We start from the raw sequence: 23,293 nt of genomic DNA on the forward strand, positions 1-23,293 counted from the left end.
CATTCAACTCAAGAATTGGTGTAGTGAGGTAGAAACCAGGAGGGAGGCAGATGTGGGAGACTGATGTAAGAAAAGAACTCTCTTCAGTACTAGAGGGAATGGAGATACAGATGCATGGGAACTGTTAGCCAGTCACAAGGAAGACCCCTTTGCTGTGGGTATTTTAAGGACTTCCTAAAATAGTCAACTGCTCTTAACAAAGTGTGCAGTTGCCTTGAGATTTGTGGTTCAAATTTGATGGTTATTCAAAAAGTCTTCTCTACGGAAGCACCTTGACAAGAGATAATAAAGGCAAATGAATCGACACCCCCCCCCCATGAGTTCTTGAGAGAAGGACAGAGGCTAGTATTTATGTTCGACAGCCTAACAAAAGAATGTGAGTGTGATTTTTAGTTCTCAGAGCAGAATTAGTTTGGAGGCTGTGGATTCTACTCAGTTATTCTTGGAAATAGTTGATTCTTGGATGCTCCTTGTGAGAGCAGCCTTGCCTGCTTTTTTGGGTATCCTCAGGTGTCTCTTTATGAGAGTCTGTGGTACATGAAGTTGCACATCAAGTACTAATTCTTTTACGACCATCTTATGATCCTGATGCAAAGCTAGTGAACCATCTATGTCCATACCACAAACCACTAAATACATACTTTTAGGCCAATATTTCTGGATCCACATAGATGCTTATAAATGCATCTAAAAACATAACTTCTGTTCAGCAGGCTTAATATAATGAAAACAGCTTCAGATTACTGAAGAGTTCTAACCAGGATAGCAGCCATTCGTGCCTCGGAAGAAGTGTAACTAAAGTGGAAATTCAGTTAGTGACTTCGTGTTGTCTGTTGTTATAATGCAACCAACTGGGTGGTTGAAAAGGTTTATTGAGACCACAGTTTGGAAGCTGAGAAGTCCAAGAAAGTCGCTGGTGTGTGGAACAGGCCTTTTTGTTGCATCACAACATGCTAGAGGCCATCATGTGATGAGATAGCAAGCCTCCTGACTCAGACTTCTTATAAAGGTACAAAGCCACCCCAGGACCCCTCGCTTACCCAATTCCAGTTTCCTCCCTATGACCCTGTATTTACGGTTTGCATGAACGTGGATTGAATTTTCACCACACAGCATTTGGTGGAAAATAGTCAGAGCGAAGCAGTAACTGATTCTCAGACCAATCGTTTGGTCTTGCTAATGTATTTTCCTAGAGTATGCACAGTTATCTGCCAGCTTGCTCTGACAGAAGGCTGCTAATTTCTGAATTCTTCCCAGTGTGGGGAACATTTACTCTCCAGTCAGTTTGAAGCTGAGGACCCACCATTCCATTGCTGTATCGCTAGGTCATGAAGTTAGCCTCTTAGTTTAATTCATAATTAAATCATAAGGCTAATCATAACATCTACATTCTATAATGTCTTCAGCTGCAATTGGATAGGCTTGCCTCACCTATGCTGTGTTGGCACAGTAAGGATAGATGTTCTCTGCAGAGGTTCTCACAGGGCATCCATGAGGGAAAGAGGACCTAGTCCCATCAGTCATGGTTGTGATAGTGTCAGGGGTTAGGAGCGAGGAGTTAATTAGACTCAGCTTTCAATGAACTTCAAGCTTATTTTCATGAGGTTTTTCACCTATCTCGGCAGCTGTTGGTACAGTGTGTTTTGTGAAATGCATTAGGTATTCAGTGAAGCTGTTTTCATGCTTATTATGCAATATTCTGATTATGATTCATGAAAATATTCCATTAAATATGATCACTGTATAATTACCCTGCTTAATCTACAACATACTTAATTAACATTTACGTGGAATTCTAATTTAATTAATTAGTTTTTATCCAGTGTACCTTAGGTGTGAATACTTTTTATGATGTATCAGCCCTGAATAATCATCAAGAACTGAGGTAATATACAACTTTGAGTAGAAGAAACACATTTCTTATGTTGATAACACATCAAAATGTGGATTATATTGTTTATTATTTAAAGATGAGCCATATGGACTATTCGACCACTTCTAAGAGTCTATTAAAGTTTTATTGTGGGTATTATAACTTGAATCATATGGATGCATACATCAGAATGTGACCATCTGTGAAGATAGGGTCATTGCAGATGACTTCTTTAGGTGACATCATACTGGAGAAGGGTGAATGATCTTATGTGACTAGTGTTTTATTTCTGTCATGTAACCTAGTCATGTAACATAGAGACATACCATGTGAAGATAGAGATTAGAGCTGTACAACTGAAAGTCAGAGTGCCAAAGACAGCTTACAGATGACTAGCTAGGAAGTGACAAGGGTTCTGCTTGACATGTCAGAGGGCACATAGTCCTATTGATGCTAGCTTTAGATTCTAGCCTCCAGAACCGTGAGACAATGCATTTTTATTGCTTCAACCCCTCCATTTGTAGTTCTTTTTTATGACACCCCTAAGAAACTTAAACACTTGCTAAATCTCAGCTGAAAAATAAAATTTGATGTAATCAGCATTATAAAATTATAGTAATATGCATATGGGGCATTTTACTAAGAATTTTTAAATATATGTTCTATTTATAGTTGAAGAAAATGTTATATTCTTAAGCAAGAATTGACATAAGTATAAGACTTCTGTTCTTCACAAAACACAGCACCAGCACCTAGCAGAGTGGTTTGAACATAAATCTCTCCATACATTTTGTGGCTTAGTTTAAAACTATTAAATATGAAAATAGCCTATAAATATTAAAATACCTACATAAAGAATCTGAGGCATAAAATATATACAGTATTATTGAAATGTGAGAGTAATCATGGATAAGAATTTACGTGAATTTCATCAAGACTATTACATTCTGAATCTACATATGGGTAGTAAAGAAACTGGATAGCTTGAAGTTGGTGGATTATTTTGTGCATGTGTGTGTGCACAAACGTGTGTATGTGTGTGTGTGTGTGTGTGTGTGAGTATGCTCCTGTGCATGTGTGTACAGGCAGGATTGCGTGCCCTTTGACCTCTAAAAAAGTATTGGTAGCACTTCTGCTGTGGGACAGCAAGGACAAATAAAACAATGTGTCTAGTTCTTGGTACTAACTTGCCAACTATTCTTATTACATTGGGCTTGGTAAAGGTTACATTGACCTTAATGAAGAATGAATTTTGAAGTTTATTTGTATATTTGTTGTGGCGCTTTCCTCTCCAAATAGTCAAGATGTGATTGTTGCTTAGTTGTCAGAGGGGTGATGCTATTTGATGGATTGATACCACTAAAAGTTCTGCATGTAGGGAGACTACAGAGTACACAATGAAAGGGGAAAGCTTTCTGGCATCAAGAATCTACTTGGGTCAGTGGACAAGATGTACTGGTCGAGTTCCTCTTGTCAGGTTTTGAGTTCTCTCTAGCCAGAATCTTTATCAGCTTCCATTCCTCCCAACCGTGCCAGACATTTTTGCATTGTACCTGTTCTACTGGTAGAAATAAAACGAGCTCTACCTTCCCGGCCAATTTTGAGATTTGCTGATGGGTGAGTCTATCTCTTCTTCATAGAACCAAGCCTGCCTTATCAAAGACTTGTCCTATAAATATGTCTCTGGAACAAAAAAATCAGTGTGGGGGGCACATGTGTTAATTTTGTATTAGGGAGAACAAGTCAGGACAGTTGTAAGTTTGAGGTCAACTTGGGTTACATAGCAAAACTTCTCTCAAAAACAGAAAGTGAGTAATTATTATTTTGCTTTTAAAATAGTGTTTTACTTTTAAAAAGTATATGCTTTTATATGTGCATTCCCTGATTAAAAAAATAAAATTGGTCTCATTTCTATGACTTGTCCTTAATAAGCCCACATTGACACTCTTCTTCTCTGTGCCTCGCTTTCTCTTATGCCTATATTGAAATATATTTATTAACTCTCCCCCTCAGATGAAAGTTTCTTTAATGCACGAAGAAGCACATGCTAGAAACAACAGTCCTTCACCTCATCCTGTGTTACTTCCTATTCCTATCGGTCATGGTGTTCTCTTGTGCTCCTGATGAGGCCATACTTGTCACAGTGTTGTCATGTACATGCTGCCAGGACTCCATCCTGTGGGCATTAGTCCAATAATTTTAATCTTTCTCTATTTATTTTAATATTTACTTTGTAGTCATAGTTATTTGTGTTTGTGTTTCTGTGCACAAGAATGCAGATACATGTATACATGCCATGGCACACATGTAGAGATCAGAAGACAGCTTGTGTGAGCTAATCCTCTCCTTTTACTATGTGGGCTCTGGAGACTGAACTCAGACTTGTTGGCAAGTGGTCTTACCTGCCGACCCATGCCACTGACCCTGCTTTCTTACTTTAACTAATATATGTATGCAGATCTTTCATGATTTCTTTTCAGCCTTGGAGACTGTGGTGGTTTGAATAATAAGTATGGCCCCCATCGACATGTGTTTGAGTGCTCGGCTCATAGGGAATGACACAATTAGGTTTGGCCTTGTTGGAGGAAGTGTGTCACTGTTGGGCGGTCTTTGAGATCTTCCCAGTGTGGTACACACTCTCCTTCTGATGCCTGCAGACTAAGATGTAGAACTCTCAGCTCTTTCTCTAGCACCATGTCTGCCTACACGATGCCATGCTTCCTGACACAATGATAATGGATTAAACCTCTGGAACTGTAAGCCAGTCCCAATGAACTGATCTTCTTTATAAGACTTGCCTTGTTCATGGTGTCTAGAGCAGTAAAACCTTAACTAAGACATAGACTTCCTGACTTCCTTCTATGGAGGAGGAGGACTACTCTGTCCTATGCCCCATCCAACTTGCATATTGCTTCTTCTGTCCTGTTGTGTTATGACGGATGCTACTTGACTTTATATCATTTAGAACTAAGTCATGCAGCATTCTAGGATAGCTTTTTTAAAAAAAAATAAACCCATTCTTTTGCTAGTTTAAATCCAGTTCTTGCCCACTTGTTTTTCTATATGTTTACTATGAGTTTGTCAAGTCCCCTACAAGTAAAAAATCTCCCTGAGCGTATTTGTGGGTGTATGACATGCATCTTAATGCTCATCGTCCTCTATCCCGTCAATAGTTCTACATGTCTGCCACAAAGTTCTTATCCTAGACCTTTTCTTTAGTTATCAGGATTCCCCCCACACCTTTTTCCCATAGTAGATTCTCCCTAGTGCTGCTTTTATTATCCTGGTAACTAAACACTGTCATTAACAAAGGAGCAAAGATTTGTTCTGGCTTGTGGTTTCAGATCTGTCATCCTGGGGTTGGGGATTTAGCTCAGCGGTAGAGCGCTTGCCTAGCGAGCGCAAGGCCCTGGGTTCGGTCCCCAGCTCCTTAGCCTTGCTTCTGTTGACTCTGGGCTCATGGGAAGGGTAGAGCAGCATGGCCAAGAAGCATGCGATGGAGTGTGCACTCTTTCACATCATGGTGGCCAGGAGACACAACATCCCTGACACCTCCCTGGCTGACATACATCCAGCCCCACTCCTAAGTTTCATCGCCTTCCAAAATGGTGCCAGCAACTGGGGACCACAACCTAAGAGATGAGACTTTTGGGGGGATAGTTCACATCCAAACATGATCCCTTCATGTTTTTGAATCCTACATCAGGAAAAGGCAAATTATTAAGAATTCACTTATATGAAAATGTTTACATTTTACACTCATATTTCTGATATAAGCTGAGTATAAATTTTTTTTGGGGGGGATGAATTACACCTCCAAACTCTGAAGACATTTCTCCATTATCTCAGTCTTATTGGTACCAGTGAAGTACATGCTACATATGTCCTCATTCTTTTGACTGGGTCTTCTTCTCCCCTCCGAAAGATTTCAGGCTATCTATCCTTATTCCGATGGTCATGTTTTGGTTATACAAAACTTTTTAAGAGGCTTTCTATTGGATGTTTGGAGGTATTACCAGCATGGAACAAATCTGAACCACACTATTGGCTAGTTTATCAGGTCATTTAAGAAGTCTGGATTTGGGCCACAAATCTGCATGGGAACTGATATATCCTTCCAATTCTTTAGTGGCAATTTCTTGCCACACTACTCTTTCCCCAATTGGAAATGCTCAGTTTTCCTTTTACACCATTAAATAATATGACTCTGTGTGTGTGTGTGAGAGAGAGAGAGAGAGAGAGAGAGAGAGAGAACAAGGGCATGTGTGTGTAAGAGAAAGTGTGTAAGAGTGTTTATGTGACTTCATAAGTTTGTGTGTGTGAAGAATGAGTGTGTGAATATATGTGTGTTTAAGAAAGAATATGTGAGTGAGTAAGAGTGTCTAAGGGGGGTTGGAGAGATGATTCAGCAGTAAAGAGCACTCTCTGCTTTTCCAGAGGTCCTGAGTTCAATTCCCAGCACCCACATGGTAGCTAACAACAATCTTTAATGACTTCTGACACCCTCTTCTGGTGTGTCTGAAGACTTCTATAGTGTACTCATAAATAAAATACATAAATCTTTTTTAAAAGTGTCTAAGTGTATGTACTGCATAAGTGTGTGTGTGTGTGTGTGTGTGTGTGTGTGTGTGTGTGTATCTAAAGTTATAAGAGTGTATGATAATCTAATCTACTCTTACATTGAAGGTAATCCCAGAATTCTGGTGGAAGTGAACTCATTGGGCTTCACAACTTGGTGTAGCTTTAGGCTCTGTTCCCTGGCCCCATTTCTCATAACGTTGTGAAGTCACATCTGCATAAACACCTTTCTAGGTTTCCATATTCATTCAAGGCCTGGCCTAAGATTTCCTTCTTTATTGTCTAATGGTTTATAACAATTTTTATTAGCCATGGGCTTGGTGTTTTGGTGTGTATGTGTGGTGCTGAACAATAAAGATGGACGAGACCCCATCGTACAAGAGTTCTACCTCATCCGGGCTATCTTCAATGGTGAAGACACATCATGTGTTGACTTCCTGGAACTGGAAGTCTACGTTGCCTTTCTAAATGAGATTACTATTAGAAAACTCCTGTGCCTGGCACCTGTAACTAATACTAACTTCGATTTTTGTTTGTCAGCATTGTGAACCTAAGGCCTCATACATGCTAGGTAAAGTGTCACACCAGTGAGCTACATGGTTACATCTCTCATTTTTATTTTCAGAAAGTCTCATTAATTTAACCAGGATGGTCTTGAATTTATTCTATAGCCCCGGCAATCTGTGATCTTGGAATCCCCCTGCTTCAACCTCTGGAGTATCCTGGATTTTATGCCTGTGCCACCATGCGTGACTTATTTAACTTTTTTAAAAGTGGGATTCTCAGGAAATAAGCATAAGTCACTCAATCTTGTTTTTAATTCTTCGACAATTTCATATATGTATATAATGATGGTTCTCCACCCGTGGTTTGCCCTTTGGGGTCCCATCAGAAACCCTGCATATCAACTATTACAACACTATCACAACAGTAGAAGAGTTACAGTTATGGAGTAGCAACAGAATAATTTTATGGTTGGGTGTCACCACAACATGAAGAATTGTGTTAAAGTGCCCCAGCATTAGGAAGGATGAGAACCACTGCATGTGTTTAGATCATATTCACCCCATTCTCCTCTCTTAATCCCACTCCACTTTCTCTGCACTTCTTTTTTCCAACACATCTCCCTTCTACTTTCTCACTGTTCTTAAAATAACCCAGAGTTAATTAGAGCTGTTTGCGTGCATCCACATGCATGTGGGTTATTTACTAGTTCATAAGAGACTTACCAGTGGCTACACACTGGAAGAAAAATGACTCCCCATATCCTACAGCCCTTAACTGCCAAAACCTTCTCAGCTATGGTGAGCCTCAGGAGACCCTCATCTATCCATGATTCAGTGTTTCCAGGGTCTATGTTGTACAGTGAGCCACAGCTCCGAGGGTTCATGTCTACTGAAACACTGCCCAACTTTTCATTGGTGTATACAGTGCACTGAACTGAGGTGAATGTGTGAATAATGTTAGTCTTTGAAAAATTATATATTTATTAAGAAATACAGTTGATTGTTTCCATTTCAAATAAGAACCAAATAATTAAATGTTGTTGGTCGTGTAGGTCTTAATCGAGGACATAGCAGTTGAGAGGAGGGAAATCCTCAATTAGTTTGTACACTTTTTGAGACAAAGGAATTTGAAAACATTCCCTCCCCCTTGTAATCAAATAAGACTCTAAAGGGATATAAAGTGGATTTTCTTCTCATACCAAAGTAGGCTGTGCCCTACTTTGCTGTTGTTGCAAAGTGTTGAATTGCATGAAAGATTCTTTATGGTCCATGGATCCTTCCAGTCTCAGCAGTTATATTTGCCAGGGAGCTTGTGGTCAGGATTTGCTTTCTCTGGATTGGTAGGCTAGATGCAAGCTCCTCTCAAGGACAGTTCTTTAGCAGGTGCATTGTGATATTCTTCACAGCAAGCATGGTCTCTGTGCAGGTGGGTTTAATGAGCATCTCTGGCAGTAAAAATCCAAAATACCCAGTGTCTCGCAGTTCAAAAGCAAATGAATAGGGTATTCCATTTTTATAAGCCCAATCCATTGAGTTACCAGAGCTTACATCTAAAAGTTAAAAAGAAAGAATCACTTCACTAAGGAGTAAGAATTAATTTTCATACACACACACACACACACACACACACACACACACACACACACACTCGTGCATAAAATGCATGCTCACCAAATCTTCCCAAATTCTTGCAACGAAATAGCCCTTTAATAAGAATGATTTAAGATAGCTGGCTAAGCAGGTAAAATTCTTGCGGCAAAGGACTTGGTTCGCTTCATGGAACCCATGTAAAGGCAGGAGAGAACTGATTCCACGTAGCTGTCCTCTGCCCTCCACATGCGAGCTGCTGCAAACACAGTAATAATAAGAAACGTTGGAAGAATACACTAATGGTAGTTCTTCGGGCTCTGGCTCATGGAGCTTACAAGTCATACTTGCTGTTGTCTTTGAGCTAAGCCTTAACGCCGTGCCAGTGTGATGACCTCAAAGTTCCTCAACCTCAGTTCCCATAGCATTTATCTTCACTCTTGCTCTGCTCACTTTACCCACCGATAAGCAGTCTACAGCGAGAAACCTCTGTTGTTATTACTCAGTTCTTTCCTTTCAAGGTCTGGAAATTCAGAATTCTGGCTCCCGAAGTCCCCTTATCTCCTCCACTTCCTGTGCTCTCTTACTCCTGTGGAGCTCCTTCCTGCCTTCCACCTTTAGTTTCCAGACCCCTCCCTCCCCTCCCTGCTTTCCTGTGGTTTCCTCTCACTTGGCCATGCACAGCTATCTCACTAAAATTAACTCCCCCCCCCGCCCCGATCTTCCCAGTGCCTTCCTCTGTCCTCACTAAGCTGCAGCTTCTCTTATGATCAACTTACCACCAGGTTCTCTGACTTCAATCCAGGGAAGGGCATCAGAGAGCATCCTCGTGGAGGAGGGGCCTGTGGTGTGCACTGTCCAATCACAGGCAGTGCTCTAGGCTGCATCACAACCTGGCATTTACCGAACTTTCTCTTTCACAGCTTACCCGATTCGCCATTTTACCTCTGCTCCTCAAGTGGTTAAGCATCACCTCCTCCGATGATATTAGAACCCCAAGTTTAACCTTTTTAGTTCAGAGGAAGACATGCTGCTTCCCCCCACCCCCAATACATGTGTCCTGTCTTGATACCACTTGATACCGCCATCTCTGTATTGTGTATCTCTTCAGGTCTTTGTCACCCCTTACATCTGCATTGGTTAAGACGCTCAACAATCTCTAATCTTCATGACGTTGCCACACACCCCTGGTTACCATACCTGGTTCCCCTCTCCTTATTTTGTTTTGAGAACTCAAGGGAATTGAAAGATGGCTGCACCCTCAAACTTTAGTCTGCTTCTTGTCTCTGCCTGTGTGGTAAACTTTGTTCTTGACGGTCACCAACGACCCTGTATCTAATCTTCTTTTCTGTTTTTTGTTCTCCTCTCAGATATGCCTGTTAGCCTCTCATGGCACTTTACATAGCTAACGGTCCATTCTGGTTACTCTCGTCTTTGGCTCCTCTGGCCTCACAGGCTGTACTTTTCAGGCAAGAACTAAAAGCACAGGGTACTGACTGAAGGTACCCACTTCCACCTGTTGCATGCCTTCCCTGCACCTCAAACTCCCTTAAAAAAGATAATGCCAACCCCTGTTGCATAAGGGTTGCTCTGAAAATTACGTGAAATACTAAATCACTTGAAAACACTTGGGATGTGTTAGTTATTATTATTATTATTATACTTATTTACAGCCCTAAGTGGCCTAGTATGTAGAGTTTAGAAAAAAGTCCCAAGAGGAATAATTTATTAAATGAATTAATATTTTACAGAAAAAAAATCTTGATGTACCTCCTTTCCTGAAATTTCTATGATCCAGTTTGCTATACATGAACTACTGTTATTAAATCTCCAGAACACGTTCATTTACTCAAACATATCACTTTTTAAAATGCACGTGCACATGTTTGTGCATGTTCCTGTGAGCACGTGTGTGGAGGTCAGAGTATAACCTCATTCACTGCCTTCCACCTTGTTAACGCAGGCTTTATAGGTGTCTATAGCTGCAGGTGGCAGGATAGCTGGCCCACGGACTGCTGGGGATTCTCCTGTCTCCGCCTCCCACCCTAGAGTAGGCATATTGGCATTGCAGATGGTTATGGCTGATTCTGGTTTTAATGTGAGTTCTGAGGTTTAAACTCTGGTCCTCATAATTGGTACAGCAAACACTTTATCCCCTAAGCACTGAACACTGAGTCCTGAACCCTGGGCACTGATCACAGAGCACCAAGTCCCTCTCTACTTTTTCAAGAGAGGATTTCTCTGTGTGACCTTGGCTGCCCTGGAACTTGCTTTGAACTCAGAGATCTGCCTGCCTCTGTCTCCCAAGTGCTAGGATTAAAGACTTGTGCTATCACTGCCAGGCCTTTTAAACACACACACACATCTGAACACACACACACAAAAAGACCACCACCACCACCACCACCACCACCACCAACAACAACAACAGCAACAACACAACCTGACAGTCTGACTATGTTGTCTTAACCTTTCCTGAAACTTGCTTTATAGACTAGACTGTCCCAGAACTCATGTAGACCAAGATGGATTTGTCAGTCTTTTCTCCTCTACCTCCAAAGTGCTAGATTCCAAGTGTGTACCATCATGCCTGGTAACAGTGTGCCTTTTAATACAATTTCCTAGGACCAGTAGGATGGACTCATTGTATGAAGAAGACAGCTGAGCAACCCAGGTAGCTCTCAGATTCCCTTGGCTTTGGCTAAGGACAGAAATTGTGCTGTGGCTTCAATGTCCCTCTGGCTAGAGAACAAATAGAAGCCAAAGTCAGAGGTAGCACGTGCCAAGCATTACCTCATGGTGATGTGGCAGGCTCATTTCTATGGTAACAGATTGTTCTCTGTAAATATAACAGTGTGGCTATGTCTTTGCACCAAGATGAAAAGGCTGGCAAGACTTGGACAATGACTTTAAAGTTTCAGTATAGGTGTCATGTCGGCATTGGCTGGGATGTGATGTTTTATAAATGCTACTTTCCCTTTCAACAGAGCTATTAAAGAGCAGCTCTATAGCTAGGCACTGTAGCTGGGGTTGAGGCAGGGGGATGGTAAATTTAAGGTGAGCTTTGGCTATCTATCAAGACCATATCAGGGAGGAAGGGAGAGTGAGCGGGAGGGTCAGCTGAAGGGTGAGTCAGAGAGAAAAGGGTAGAGGGATAGAAGAAAAAGGGAGACAAGTGGGAAGATAGGGGAGACAGGAGAAACCGTCTTAGAAGTCAGCATAGAATCATGAGCTTGGAATCAACCCATTGACACTGTGTGTGCCCTTCTCACTTTTAGGATTAACTCATTTGACTTATTAACGGACAGTTCACCTTTGTGGGATAAGATGAGGGGAAGGCCAGTAAGACCATGTAAAGAGGCCAAGGAGAAGTTCGGCCTTATGAAGGAACACAGTCAGGTGCCAGTGTGTATACACAGATACACGGCATGTGAAGGCATGGACACACAGACATTCATACATGCACGACTGCTCACTACATTTCCCCAGTGACAATAAGTTGTAGAATCTGGAAGGGCATGAGGAATGACATAATCCGGTTACTCATGTTGCATTTGAAGAAATTAAAAACCAGAATTAATTGATACCCTGGCTATCGGAAACACATCTGGCAAGCTCCAGAATAGACTGTACAGTATCCAAGTTCTTTTCACAGACTGATTCCTTTTGATTTTGTATAAAAGAAATATTTTAAAACCGACCTTCAAGAGGAAATCGAGATGAAGAAGCTGGGTTTGAAATGGCATTTCCTAACAGGGATGGCGAAGGAAGGGGACAAAGGGAAGCTGCTGGCGAGATGAACCATTTACTTCATTATCTTCCTGAGGCCATTTCCACACTTACAGTCCTTACAGATTGCTTAAGGAGCCCATTTGGGTACTTTCCACTGTCAAGGGATCTCAATTTGACTTGCAGTCATTACCGCCTGCTTAGCACGCTCTCTGCTCGGTACTGGTTTAAATCGGAATGCCGATTTCTGCCAAGCTATGGGAAACTAAACAGGCACCAACTCTCCCATCTTCTTTGGCTAATCTGATAGTCACACATTTTGCTTTATTGAGAGCACATTTTGCTTCTTAAAGGGAAGTCATGGCACAGCTCTGATACGACATGCACAGGAAACTTACACAACGTTTGGGAGGCAGGGCCATGTCTGTACCGTATCCCGTGCACTGACCGAAGCGCCTTCACAGCTTTGTGAGCTGCAAACTCCTGTGGGGACACAATGGAGAAACCGTGTCACATGTACTGCTGCCCTGGAGCGTCTAGAGACACTGGCATGTTGCTCGAGCATTATTGGTGGTCAGGTCCACAGAGAGCACAAAAATGGCTCATACGTTAACAGCTATATTTAGTAATAACTATTTGTGGTATTACATAGTACATTTAGCAACACTATTTTCTACAGTGCTGAGGACCAACGTGCCTGCTAAAACACATTTTTGGTTTGGTTGATCCTCACACAAATGAGGATACCATTACACCAAGGATAAACACCGTTCTATTTTGTAGATGAGAAAGGGAAGGTTCAATGAGGTTAAAGGGAATATCCTGGGGTTGCACAGAAAAGAATGAGCAAGCTAGGACATGCTCTCATAGTTCCCGAACTTCGTGTGTGTTTGGTCTATGCTCTGCCCTTTAGTTCAGGCACACTTATTTCTGTGTATTACAAAACAATTGACGGGGCCATGGTAATGTTAATCTTATCTCTAATTCATATCCTATCCTTAGTGACACGTCTCTGTATGTAATAGATACTTCTCATATTTCTCATAGGAATGTCGAAGAGGTACAGTTTGTAAGAGTAGTCAGACAATCATATTGATCTACAAGTATATATCTCAGTAGGTATATACAGATGTTTTTGGATCAATTAAGAAACCACTAAGGAAGATCGACTCCCTTTATGCTGTTTGTTTGTTCCCATCGGGAACAAGAACATCAACTGAGTGATGCTTTCTGACTTCTGAGGTTACAGAGCCCCACGAAGCTACTGCTGAGATGAGGAAAGTCCAAGGTGGCATTGTTCCTGTTCAATGTCAGGGGAAAACAACACACACACACACACACACACACACACACACACACACACACACACACACACACACCCTCAACATGGTCAAAATTCTAAGTGGTGGACATTGTAGCAAAATAATTGTTCTTTAAACCTTTGCAGCCGACCCCAGAGGAGCAGCCTTAGCAAGGGTTTAGACAGGTATTGGATAACAAATGAGTGGAAGAGAAGTATGCTGAAACCAGCACACAGTTCTCCCATTTCAATTTGCCTGTGAATAATTTAATGCTTCATTTGAAGCACCCTGGGGAACGTGAGGGTGTGTGTGGAGGACTGAGCCCCACATCGTGTTCCTTGTAAAGCTCTTCAATGCACACGGCACTGTTTGCTGCAAGTGCTGTCCTTTGTGGCTATTCCAGCCCAGGGCTCCGGGCACTGGCAGACCATTAAATACTGATCTCGCTGATGGCAATGTGCTTACGCGAGCCAACAGAAAAGAAATGTAAACATTGCCGTGAGGAGCCTATGGAAAAATTTCAGGGTTGTATCCAATAGTCTTAGCCATATTCTATTATGAGAAAGTCAGACGTTTCTGCATTTAGCAGATGACTGCATTTTGCTGGTCGGGAGACTTGTGCTTTCATTATTTTTGATGGCTATGAAAAATGTACTAAGAAACAAAGCACCGCTTTGCTTATTTAGGCAAGGTATGTACACAATCTTAACTGTTCTAAAAACATCAGTACACAAGCAATGGGATTCATTGTGGGCTTTCTAAACAGGTGTCCCAGATCTTTGTTATAATTCATTCCTTCTGTCTTCCCCCTCCCTATGCACCCCCTTTCTATTTTTCTACTACATATATTGCATTGCCCTCTCATCCCCCTTCACCCCTTCCTTAAGATCTCCTCTTTCCCCTTCACGGTCCTCTTCACATTTCATGACAGGTATACACGGTGCATCCCTCCTCACCCTCTCCCCATACCCCCCTGAGATATTTTAGATCGAGGTTCTTCATGTAAGAGAAAATATGAGGTGTTTGTCTTTCTGATTGCCCTACTTTGTAGCAGAATGATTTTTAGTTTTATCATTTTTCCTGCAGATGTCATGATTTTTCTTTATAAATGAATAAATTTCCATTTTTTATATGGGCCACATTTTCTTCATCTGTTGCTGGGCCTCTAAGCTGGTTCCCCTTCCTGGATCTTGTGAGTAGCAGTAGTGAACACGAATGGTGACTTAGTCTTTTCTGTATTTGGCCAAGAATAGTATAGCTGGCTACTATGGTAGTTCCATCTTTAGTTCCAGGGATCTCTACACTGGCTTCCATAGTGGCAGTACCAGTTTATGCATCCATCAATAGAGTACAAAGGTTAGTCTTTGCCATGTCATTGCGAACAATTATTATCGGTTTTCTTTTTTTTTTATCGGATATTTTATTTATTTACATTTCAAATGTTATCCCCTTTCCCAGTTTACCCTCACAACCCCTCATCCCATCCCCCTTCCCCTGCTTCCCCACCCACCCACCCACTCCCACCTCATTGCCCTGGCATTCCCCTACATTGGGGTATCGAGCTTTCATAGGACCAAGGACCTCTCCTCCCATTGATGCCGGATAAGCCCATCCTCTACTATATTTGCAGCTGGAGCCATGGGTCCCTCCATGTGAAATCTTTGATTGGTGGTTCAGTCCCTGGGAGATCTGTGTGGTCTGGTTGGTTGATACTGTTGTTTTTCCTATGGGGTTGCAAACTCTTCAGCTCCTTCAGTTCTTTCCCTAACTCCTCCATTAGGGCCCCCGTGCTCCATACAGTGGTTGGCTGCTAGCATCTGCCTCTGTATTTGACAGACCTATGTCAGGCTCCTGTCAGCATGTACTTCTTGGCATCCACAATAGTGACTGGGTTTGGTGTCTGTATATGGGCTGGATCCCCAGGTAGGCAGTCTCTGGATGGCCTTTCAGTCTCTGCTCCACACTTTGTCCCATTATTTTTTTTAGACAGGAGTGATTCTAGGTTAAAAATTTGGAGATGAGTGGGTAGCCCCATTCACCAACTGCGGGCCTTGCTTAACCTCTGCATATGGTCTCTACAGGTTCTCCCTCCTCTTTGTTGGATATTTCAGTCAATGTCATCCCTGTTGGGTCCTGGAAGCCTCTTGCTTTCCTGGCATCTGGGACTTTCTGGTGGTTACCCCCTGTTTCCCATCCCCCCATTGCAACACACCTCTGCTCAATTTTCTGACCTTCTGTATATCTTCCCCATCTCCTCCCATACCTGATTCTGCCTCCCCTTTTCTCTCTCCCTCCTTTCTTCTTCTGAAGTCCCTTCAACCTTCTACTTCCTATGAATATTTTGTTCCTCCTTCTAAGAAGGACCGAAGTATCCCCACTTTGGTCTTCCTTCTTCTTGAGCTTCATATGGTCTGTGAGTTGTATCATGGGTATTCGGAGCTTTTTGGCTAATATCCATTTATCAGTGAGTGCAAACCATGTGTGTTCTTTTGTGACTGGATTACCTCACTCAGGATGATATTTTCTAGTTCCATCCATTTGCCTAAGAATTTCATAGTCATTGTTTTTGATAGCTGAGTAATATTCCATTGTGTAGATGTACTACATTTTCTGTATCCATTCCTCTGTTGAGGGACATCTGGGTTGTTTCCAGCTTCTGGCTATTATAAATAAGGCTGCTATGAACACAGTGGAACATGTGTCCTTGTTATATGTTGGAGCATGTTTTGGGCATATGCCCAGAAGTGATATATCTGGGTCTTCAGGTAGTACTGTGTCCAATTTTCTGAGGAGCCTCCAGACTGATTTCCAGAATGGTTGTACCAGCTTGCAATCCCACCAACAATGGAGGAGTATTCCTCTTTCTCCACATCCTCACCAGCATCTGCTGTCACCTGATGATAGTAACCCTGACTGGAGTGAGATGGGCTTTCTGGACAATTTTACTTGCAGTTTTCTGATGTTAACACTTTTTCACATATTATTGGTCGTATATATATTTTGGAAACATTCAATTCATAGCCACTTATTTGTGGGGATGTTTCTTTTGGAGGCATTTGGGTTTTGAAGGTCTTCACATATCCTAGACATTAGTTTCAAACTGATCTGTGGTTGGCAAAGATGTTTCCCCAGTTCTGTTGGCGCCTTCACTCTGCTATCTGTTTCCTTTGCTGTGTAGAAAGTTTCTGATTCCATGTAATCTCCTAACCAGGTTTGGGGATCGCTTCCTGTGCTGCTGCGTTCTTTTCACATAGCCCTTGTCTATAACTTGAAGTGATATCCCCATGCTTACCTCTAGTAATCTCACAACTCTACATTTCACCCTTTGATCCATCTTTGATTTACTTTTGAGCAGTGCAAGGAATTTGGATGTGGCAATTTCATTCTTCTACACCTGGCTATCCCGATTTCCCTGTACAGTTTGTTGAGGGGCTGTATTCGTTCCAGTGAATGTTTTTGAAACCTTTAAAAACAACTGTGTTGCTTGTGTGGCTTCACAGCTTCTCCTGCTGGGAAGAGACACCGGGACCACAGCGACTCGTATAAAGGAAAGTATTTAGTTGGGCCAGGCTGACAGGTTCAGAGGTTCATTCCATTATCATCGTGGTGGGAAGCATGGCAGCACGCAGGCAGACATGGTGCTGGAGGGGCTTCAAGGCAGAGCTCTACATCCTGAGCCACAGGAAGAGAAAGTGAGCCACTGGGCCTGGCGTGTGCTTCTGAAACCTCAACTCTCCCACCACTCCCAACACTTCCTCCAATAGGACCACACATCCAACAGTGTCACTCCCGTGAGCCTATGGGGGGGATATCTTCATGCAAATCACCCCGTGTGTGTGTGTGTGTGATTTATTTATTTATTTATTTATTTATTTATTTATTTATTTATTTTGCTGTGCCCTCTGTTTTTTTTTTTTTTTTTTTTTTTTTTTTTTGGAGCTGGGGACCGAACCCAGGGCCTTGCGCTTTGCTAGGCAAGTGCTCTACCGCATGAGCTAAATCCCCAACCCCTGTGCCCTCTGTTTTACTCTCCTGGTCTTTGCTGCATTTGTTACTATGGCGCTGTAACGTAACTTGAGATGAGGTGTCACGATGTCCACATAGCATTATTTTTTCTGCTTTGGATATTTTGATTTTTTTTTTGCCCTCAGATATGAATTTTAGGGTTTTCTTTTCTACTTCTGTGATTACTGTGATTGGACTTTTAAAATAATTTTAAATTATTTAATCTTTTGTTTTATGCCTAGGAGTATTTCTGTATGTATGCATGCGCATCTGTGGCAGCCAGAAGAGGGCACCAGATCCCCTGGAACTGGAGTTACAGACCGTTGTGAGCTGCCATGTAGGTGCTAGGAATTGAACCCAGGTTTTCTAGAAGAACGGTTAGTGCTCTTAACTCCAGTCCTCTGTTCCTGGAATTTTAATGAAGATTGTATTAGCTGTGTAGATCACTTTTGTTAATACAGGCCTTTTTATAACTTTAATTCTACCCCTCCATCAGCATGAGAAGCATTCTGTCTCCTTGTGTCTTCTTCAATAGAAGAAACAAGGTTAAATAAAAAAGGGAAACAAGATCAGTGGAGAAAGAAATTAAAACAGCAGCAGCAGCAGCAGCAACAAAGATTTCTCAAGAAAGGAGTTCAAATGTACACATAGATCCATTTATAAAGGGTGAGTACTTAAAAGAGGAAAGGTTTTATTTTAAAATAAGGGTAAATGTGATAAAGTAAAAACATTATTAAGAATGAATTACTTATTAAAAGAAAAGGGGGGCACAGGTGAGAGAAGGACAGCACCAAATTAAATGGTTATTGTGAAGAAATGTGTAAGATTAGGTGATTGTATGAGAGGAAGTCAAATATAAAAAGAAAAAACCAAATGTGACAGTAAAGTGTTTAAAGGAGTGTGTTTAAAATGAGAGGCAAGGGTAGAAAACCGACGCCCCGGAGACTGCAGGTTAGACTCACTGGGGACTGCCGGCCAGGGGACCCTGGGTTCTTATCTTTCTGAGCATCTCGCTGGTGTTGCATGTGTGTTGGACTAGTGTCTGATGTCCTCCTGGGCTGTCTGCACTTATGTTTGTATTCTGTGTGCTGGGCAGATTTCTCTCCCTCCTGAGAATCATTCGCCATATTACCCACTGCGAATACCTAATAATTTTGCTTTCAGAGTTTCTCCGAAACGCACTGGGAGGAACAAAAGGAAAAAGCAACCACACTAATATGTTATGTGGAGGGTGTCTGAGGAGTGGTGGAGGGTTCTCTTCGGATCAAGCTCTCCTAGGAATCAGCACTGTGTTTGGAGGGGTCCAGCTCTCAGTATCTGAAACTTCAGCATGTGGGACTCTAGTAGTGAGCCGCAAGCAGGGAAGGTTGATCATAATTATCCTCAGTGGATGTGATTTGCTCCCAGCCACTGAGGGTGGGACTATCTTTGCTTTCCCTCACCTTAGCAGAACCCTCTAGTAACCTGCACTTTGCTTTTTCATTGTTGGAGTATCTGCTCCACAAGTGCCTCCCGGGGTTTTCTCTGACCCTGGGGCGATGGAAAGTTAAATTTAGTCCCCTGATTTGGGATCGTTCCTGGTTCTCAGGCCCTTAGCAGAGTGGCTCAGTTTTAGGATGGGGTCTGCTGAGTCAGTGTCAATCCTCTTGACTGCGGAGTGCGATTCTACAGAAGCATCGCTATGCTATCAAAACCAACCACTGGATTTGAGGCTTGCGAGTGATGTTTGCTTTGTCTGGTAGGGAACCTGCTCTCTCTCCGCCTCCCTGCCAAGTCTCTTCACTAGGGCGGCCTGGCTTTTCTTTTGAATGAGTCTTCTATTTGCTCCCGTGCCTACGTACATACCTCCATCCTATCCCCAATGCCCTCCTAGCCCCACCCTCCACCCGCCCTGGAACCATGTTTATCTTGGTGTCTCCCTTTTTACTGTGTCTCTGTCCTCTCTGCACTTACACGGTACACTATCATGACCTGTGAGAATTTTAAAGCTCTTCCTCTCTCTACAACAGAGTTTACTTTTTTTTAGTTCGACTCTTGTCTTTGACTGGGTCAAATGGTGGTAGCTTCCGGGCTGCTGTTTTACCTTGAAGTCTGGTTCTAACCTCTTTGAGCTCACTGTGCTTTTGGTGTTCTAGTGCAGACACTATGGTGATAAGCGGTTCAGATATGATCTATCCACGGAGTGGGCATATCTCATTTCCCTCCTAGAATGGTCTTCAGCGTGGTGCAGTGAGATGTAAGATGCTCCTTTTCTCAGTCGTCCTCACTTTTTCATTGTCCAGAAGGACATTTGTGGGCCCTCAGCTAAGCAAGAAGCACATTTTTATTGAAATATTTCTATATTTAAAGCAGTTTAATGATGGCTTTTAAAGTTAGTAGAAGCTCTTACATATTGGTAGAATATTTTTTAAAAATTTAATAGGATATAATGATTTCTGATTAACAATCAGGGACTGCTTGGTTCCTGAAATTTTTTTCATCTTAGTTTTAGTGATTTAGTTTAACCTATTTCAGAACTTTCTCTCCCTCTCCTTCCCCTACCCCATAACTTTGTATTATATGTATGAAGTATGTGTTGGTGCGTGCGTGTGTGTGTGTGTGTGTGTGTGGTGTGCATGTTTGTGATACTGTGAATTGTGTGTGTGTGTGTGTGTGGTGTGCATGTTTGTGATACTGTGAATTGTGTGTGTGTGTGTGTGTGTGTGTGTGTGTGTGTGTGTTTGAAGCCAGAGTAGATGTTGGGATCCTGTATCACTCTGCCACATTCCTTTGAGGCAGCGTCTCTCCTTAAGTTAGGAACTCAGTTGTTTTTTTGGCTAGGCTGGTAGCGAGCATGCCCAAAAATTCTCATATTTCTATCCCCCAAAGTACTGGGATTACAGCTGTATATAAGACCACATCTGGATTGTTACACGGGTATGGGGGATGTGAACTCAGGTCCTCATGTTTGTACTGTAAGTATCTTGACCTCTAAGCCATCATCTTGACAGGCTTCACCCCAGATCCTCCAAACAGTGTCACTCTAGACTTATAGATTAATGGCGAGTTGCTGTGGATTGGGTTGGGGTGCAGCTCTGGGCATTTCAGCACGTTAATAGCCTCCTTGGTCTCTACTCCACAGATGCTAATTGCATCCCTCATCTATTATAGCAGTCTAAGAAAGGGAGCTGAGTTATAAATGGGCAGTGATCTGGTTCACTGTGCTATGTAAAGGGAAAGCTGTAATACTCCTAGACATTGGGGTCTGACGTCATCTGGTTTGGTTACCACGCGGTAATGCTGGGAGGAGGCATGGAAGCCCAGCGCCTCCTGCTTATGCTGAGCTTTGCTCTATCCTTGGACTATTCCCAGGCTGTGTGTAAATGTGTCAGTAACAGTGAGTAAAGCATTTCTCTGGGATCCGTGAGTCGTTCCAGTAAATTAGAGAAACCGGGGAGAGGGTGGGTATTGGGAACCTTGGACTCTAGTTCACCAAAGTGTCGAGGTCCCCGGCTTGAAGTTGGTATCTGGAGTGGATGACGTCTCACCGCCTGTAGGCTTAGCTTGGAGTCTGGTGGTTACTATGGGCAGCTAGTGTCAGAACTTATGGAATCGGTCACTTGGTTGGTGTTGGAGAAACGATGTTGCAAAAGGCACTGCACATTTAGTGTCAGGAGTAGAAGGAAAAAACAACCACGAATGTTACGTTTATAGCTCAGTAAATGTTCACAAATTGAACACGTGCCTATAACCTTTCAGGTCTAGGAGTAGAATGACAGCGACAACCCAGAACTCCCGATTTTCCCAAAGGCAACTGCTGCTTTGACTTCTCACAGTGTCTGTCAGCTTTCCTCCATTTTGAACTTTATAGCCCTTCTCATGCTACAGGCTCTGAGATGGCTCCTTAATGGTGAATCATGCCCTGAAGGGAGCAGCTTGTTGCATTAGTGAGATAAAGAACAAGGCTCTTGTTTTTCCCCTTTATGCCATCACACCCAGAAGTCCGTTTGTCCTTAATACTAACGTGTCAGCTGGACATCAAGAGACTTGGTAAGCATTAAGCAAACAGCACTTTTAAAACTTGCCTTTATTAATGAGTCAGACTATAATTTATGAATGATTATTGACCCAATAAAGTTAATTACATCCCTGCACATATGACCAAAGCTATAATACTAATCAAATCCACTCCCCCGACCTTTTCTGTATGAATTATAAGAATGTAAAATTGGTTTGGAATGCTTGCATTTGGGAGGCAGAAAAGCAGTTGTAGACAACAGTGCTGGAGCTACACTTGAGGCCAAGTTTTGGCTACAACCCTGAGAGTTCTTAGTGTATCTGCTTAATCTTCCTCAGACTCGATTTTCTCATCTGTAAAATGGGGCTGAGAAAGTTTCTAAAGCCTAAGTGTGTTAGTTAATACAAAATACTTGAATGTTCGCTACTCTCATTAGTACTCAGAACCGCAGCCTTAGTCTTGAAGGGAAGCATGAGGCCCAACGCACACATACAAGAGCATATACTTACCACACAGCTGAAATTGGGGATTGTGGCGTGTTTGTAAGAATAGGGATACAGCAACATCTGAGCGTAGGCGTGAAAAGAAAGGTACGCCCGAATGCGCTTCCTGTGTTTTCGAAGGAAGTTGGCCACAGCCTTCACCTCGGGCTCAGACTCCGGGAAAGGACCACAGTACGTATCATCGCAAGGGTCCGCAGAGGCTCCTTCATCTACAAGTCAGAGAAGAAAACGGGACGAGTGTTCAGGCAGGGGAGAAGCCAGAAAAACAAACAAGCATTGTTAAACTGGGTCTTTCCTTATTTTTTTAAATTGATATTATTGAATAAGTAACCCAATTTCTCATTTACAGAAATCAATAATGAAAATTCGGAGTGGACACAAGTCTATGTTCTAGGAGAGTCTGAGTGGGTGCTGGTGCTGGTTGTTTAAAGCTTTGAGGAACGAACATCTCTCTTAGCTGTTAGTTCTTCTGTTGGAGAAATAATTCTGTGTAATCCCCTGTAGAAAGCTCTCATTTATATGCTCCACAACACCTGCACGTTCGTTTTGGTAACAATGAGCAGTGGTGTAATTAGTGCTCAATATTTACTCACTTACCATTCAGCCGGTGCTCACACTGCTCTTGAAGCGTGGGATACAATGTAAACAACACAGGAAAAAGTCCTTATTCTATTAGAACCCATATTCTGTCCAGACTCTCTGTTAACTTTTACCTCTTGCTGGCTGGATCCCTGGCAGCTGGAACAGTATCTGAGAAGTGTTCTACAAACATTTATTGAAGAACTCAATGTCAAATTAAAAGAGAAGGGAAGACATTTGAAAAAGTGTCTGATAATACACAAATGTTGATAGGTTATGAAGACAGGACAGAACATGGGTCTATCCAAAATCTATTCTATTTATAGATCAGAGAAGTCCACACTAATTTATAAAACCCCAGGATACTTCTTATCATGAGGATCCACTTGTGTTTAAAAAAATTCTTTAAACTAAATTTTATTTATTTTTCTTCTGAGACAGAGTCTCATGTGCCCAGGCTGGTGTTAAACTCCCTAACTTTCCTTCCCCTGCCTTCTTGGGTTCCAGGATTATAGTTGTGAACTAACATGCTTGCCTTGAGTTTTAATTTTTTTTTAACATTGTTCAATAATCACTTTGAATTGATTTATAGAAGTCTATACAAAACTAAGAAGCACTGTAACAGCCACAAAACA

General features: G+C 42.1%; 1 protein-coding gene across 1 annotated transcript in view; it reads right to left on the reverse strand.

Moving 5' to 3' along the window:
* Positions 1-7,914: 7,914 nt before the first annotated feature.
* Cpa6 (carboxypeptidase A6) overlaps positions 7,915-23,293 on the reverse strand; it is a 323,751-nt gene continuing 308,372 nt past the window's right edge. Inside the window, exons 9-11 of the mRNA XM_032890585.1 lie at positions 22,086-22,288; positions 12,672-12,756; positions 7,915-8,507 (exon numbers count right to left, since the gene is read on the reverse strand). Of these exons, the coding sequence (XP_032746476.1) occupies positions 8,320-8,507; positions 12,672-12,756; positions 22,086-22,288 (476 nt within the window). The 3' untranslated portion in view covers positions 7,915-8,319. The remainder of the gene's footprint in view (positions 8,508-12,671; positions 12,757-22,085; positions 22,289-23,293) is intronic.

This window comes from Rattus rattus, chromosome 1 (assembly GCF_011064425.1).
Source record: "Rattus rattus isolate New Zealand chromosome 1, Rrattus_CSIRO_v1, whole genome shotgun sequence".
Classification (NCBI taxonomy): Eukaryota; Metazoa; Chordata; class Mammalia; order Rodentia; family Muridae; genus Rattus; species Rattus rattus.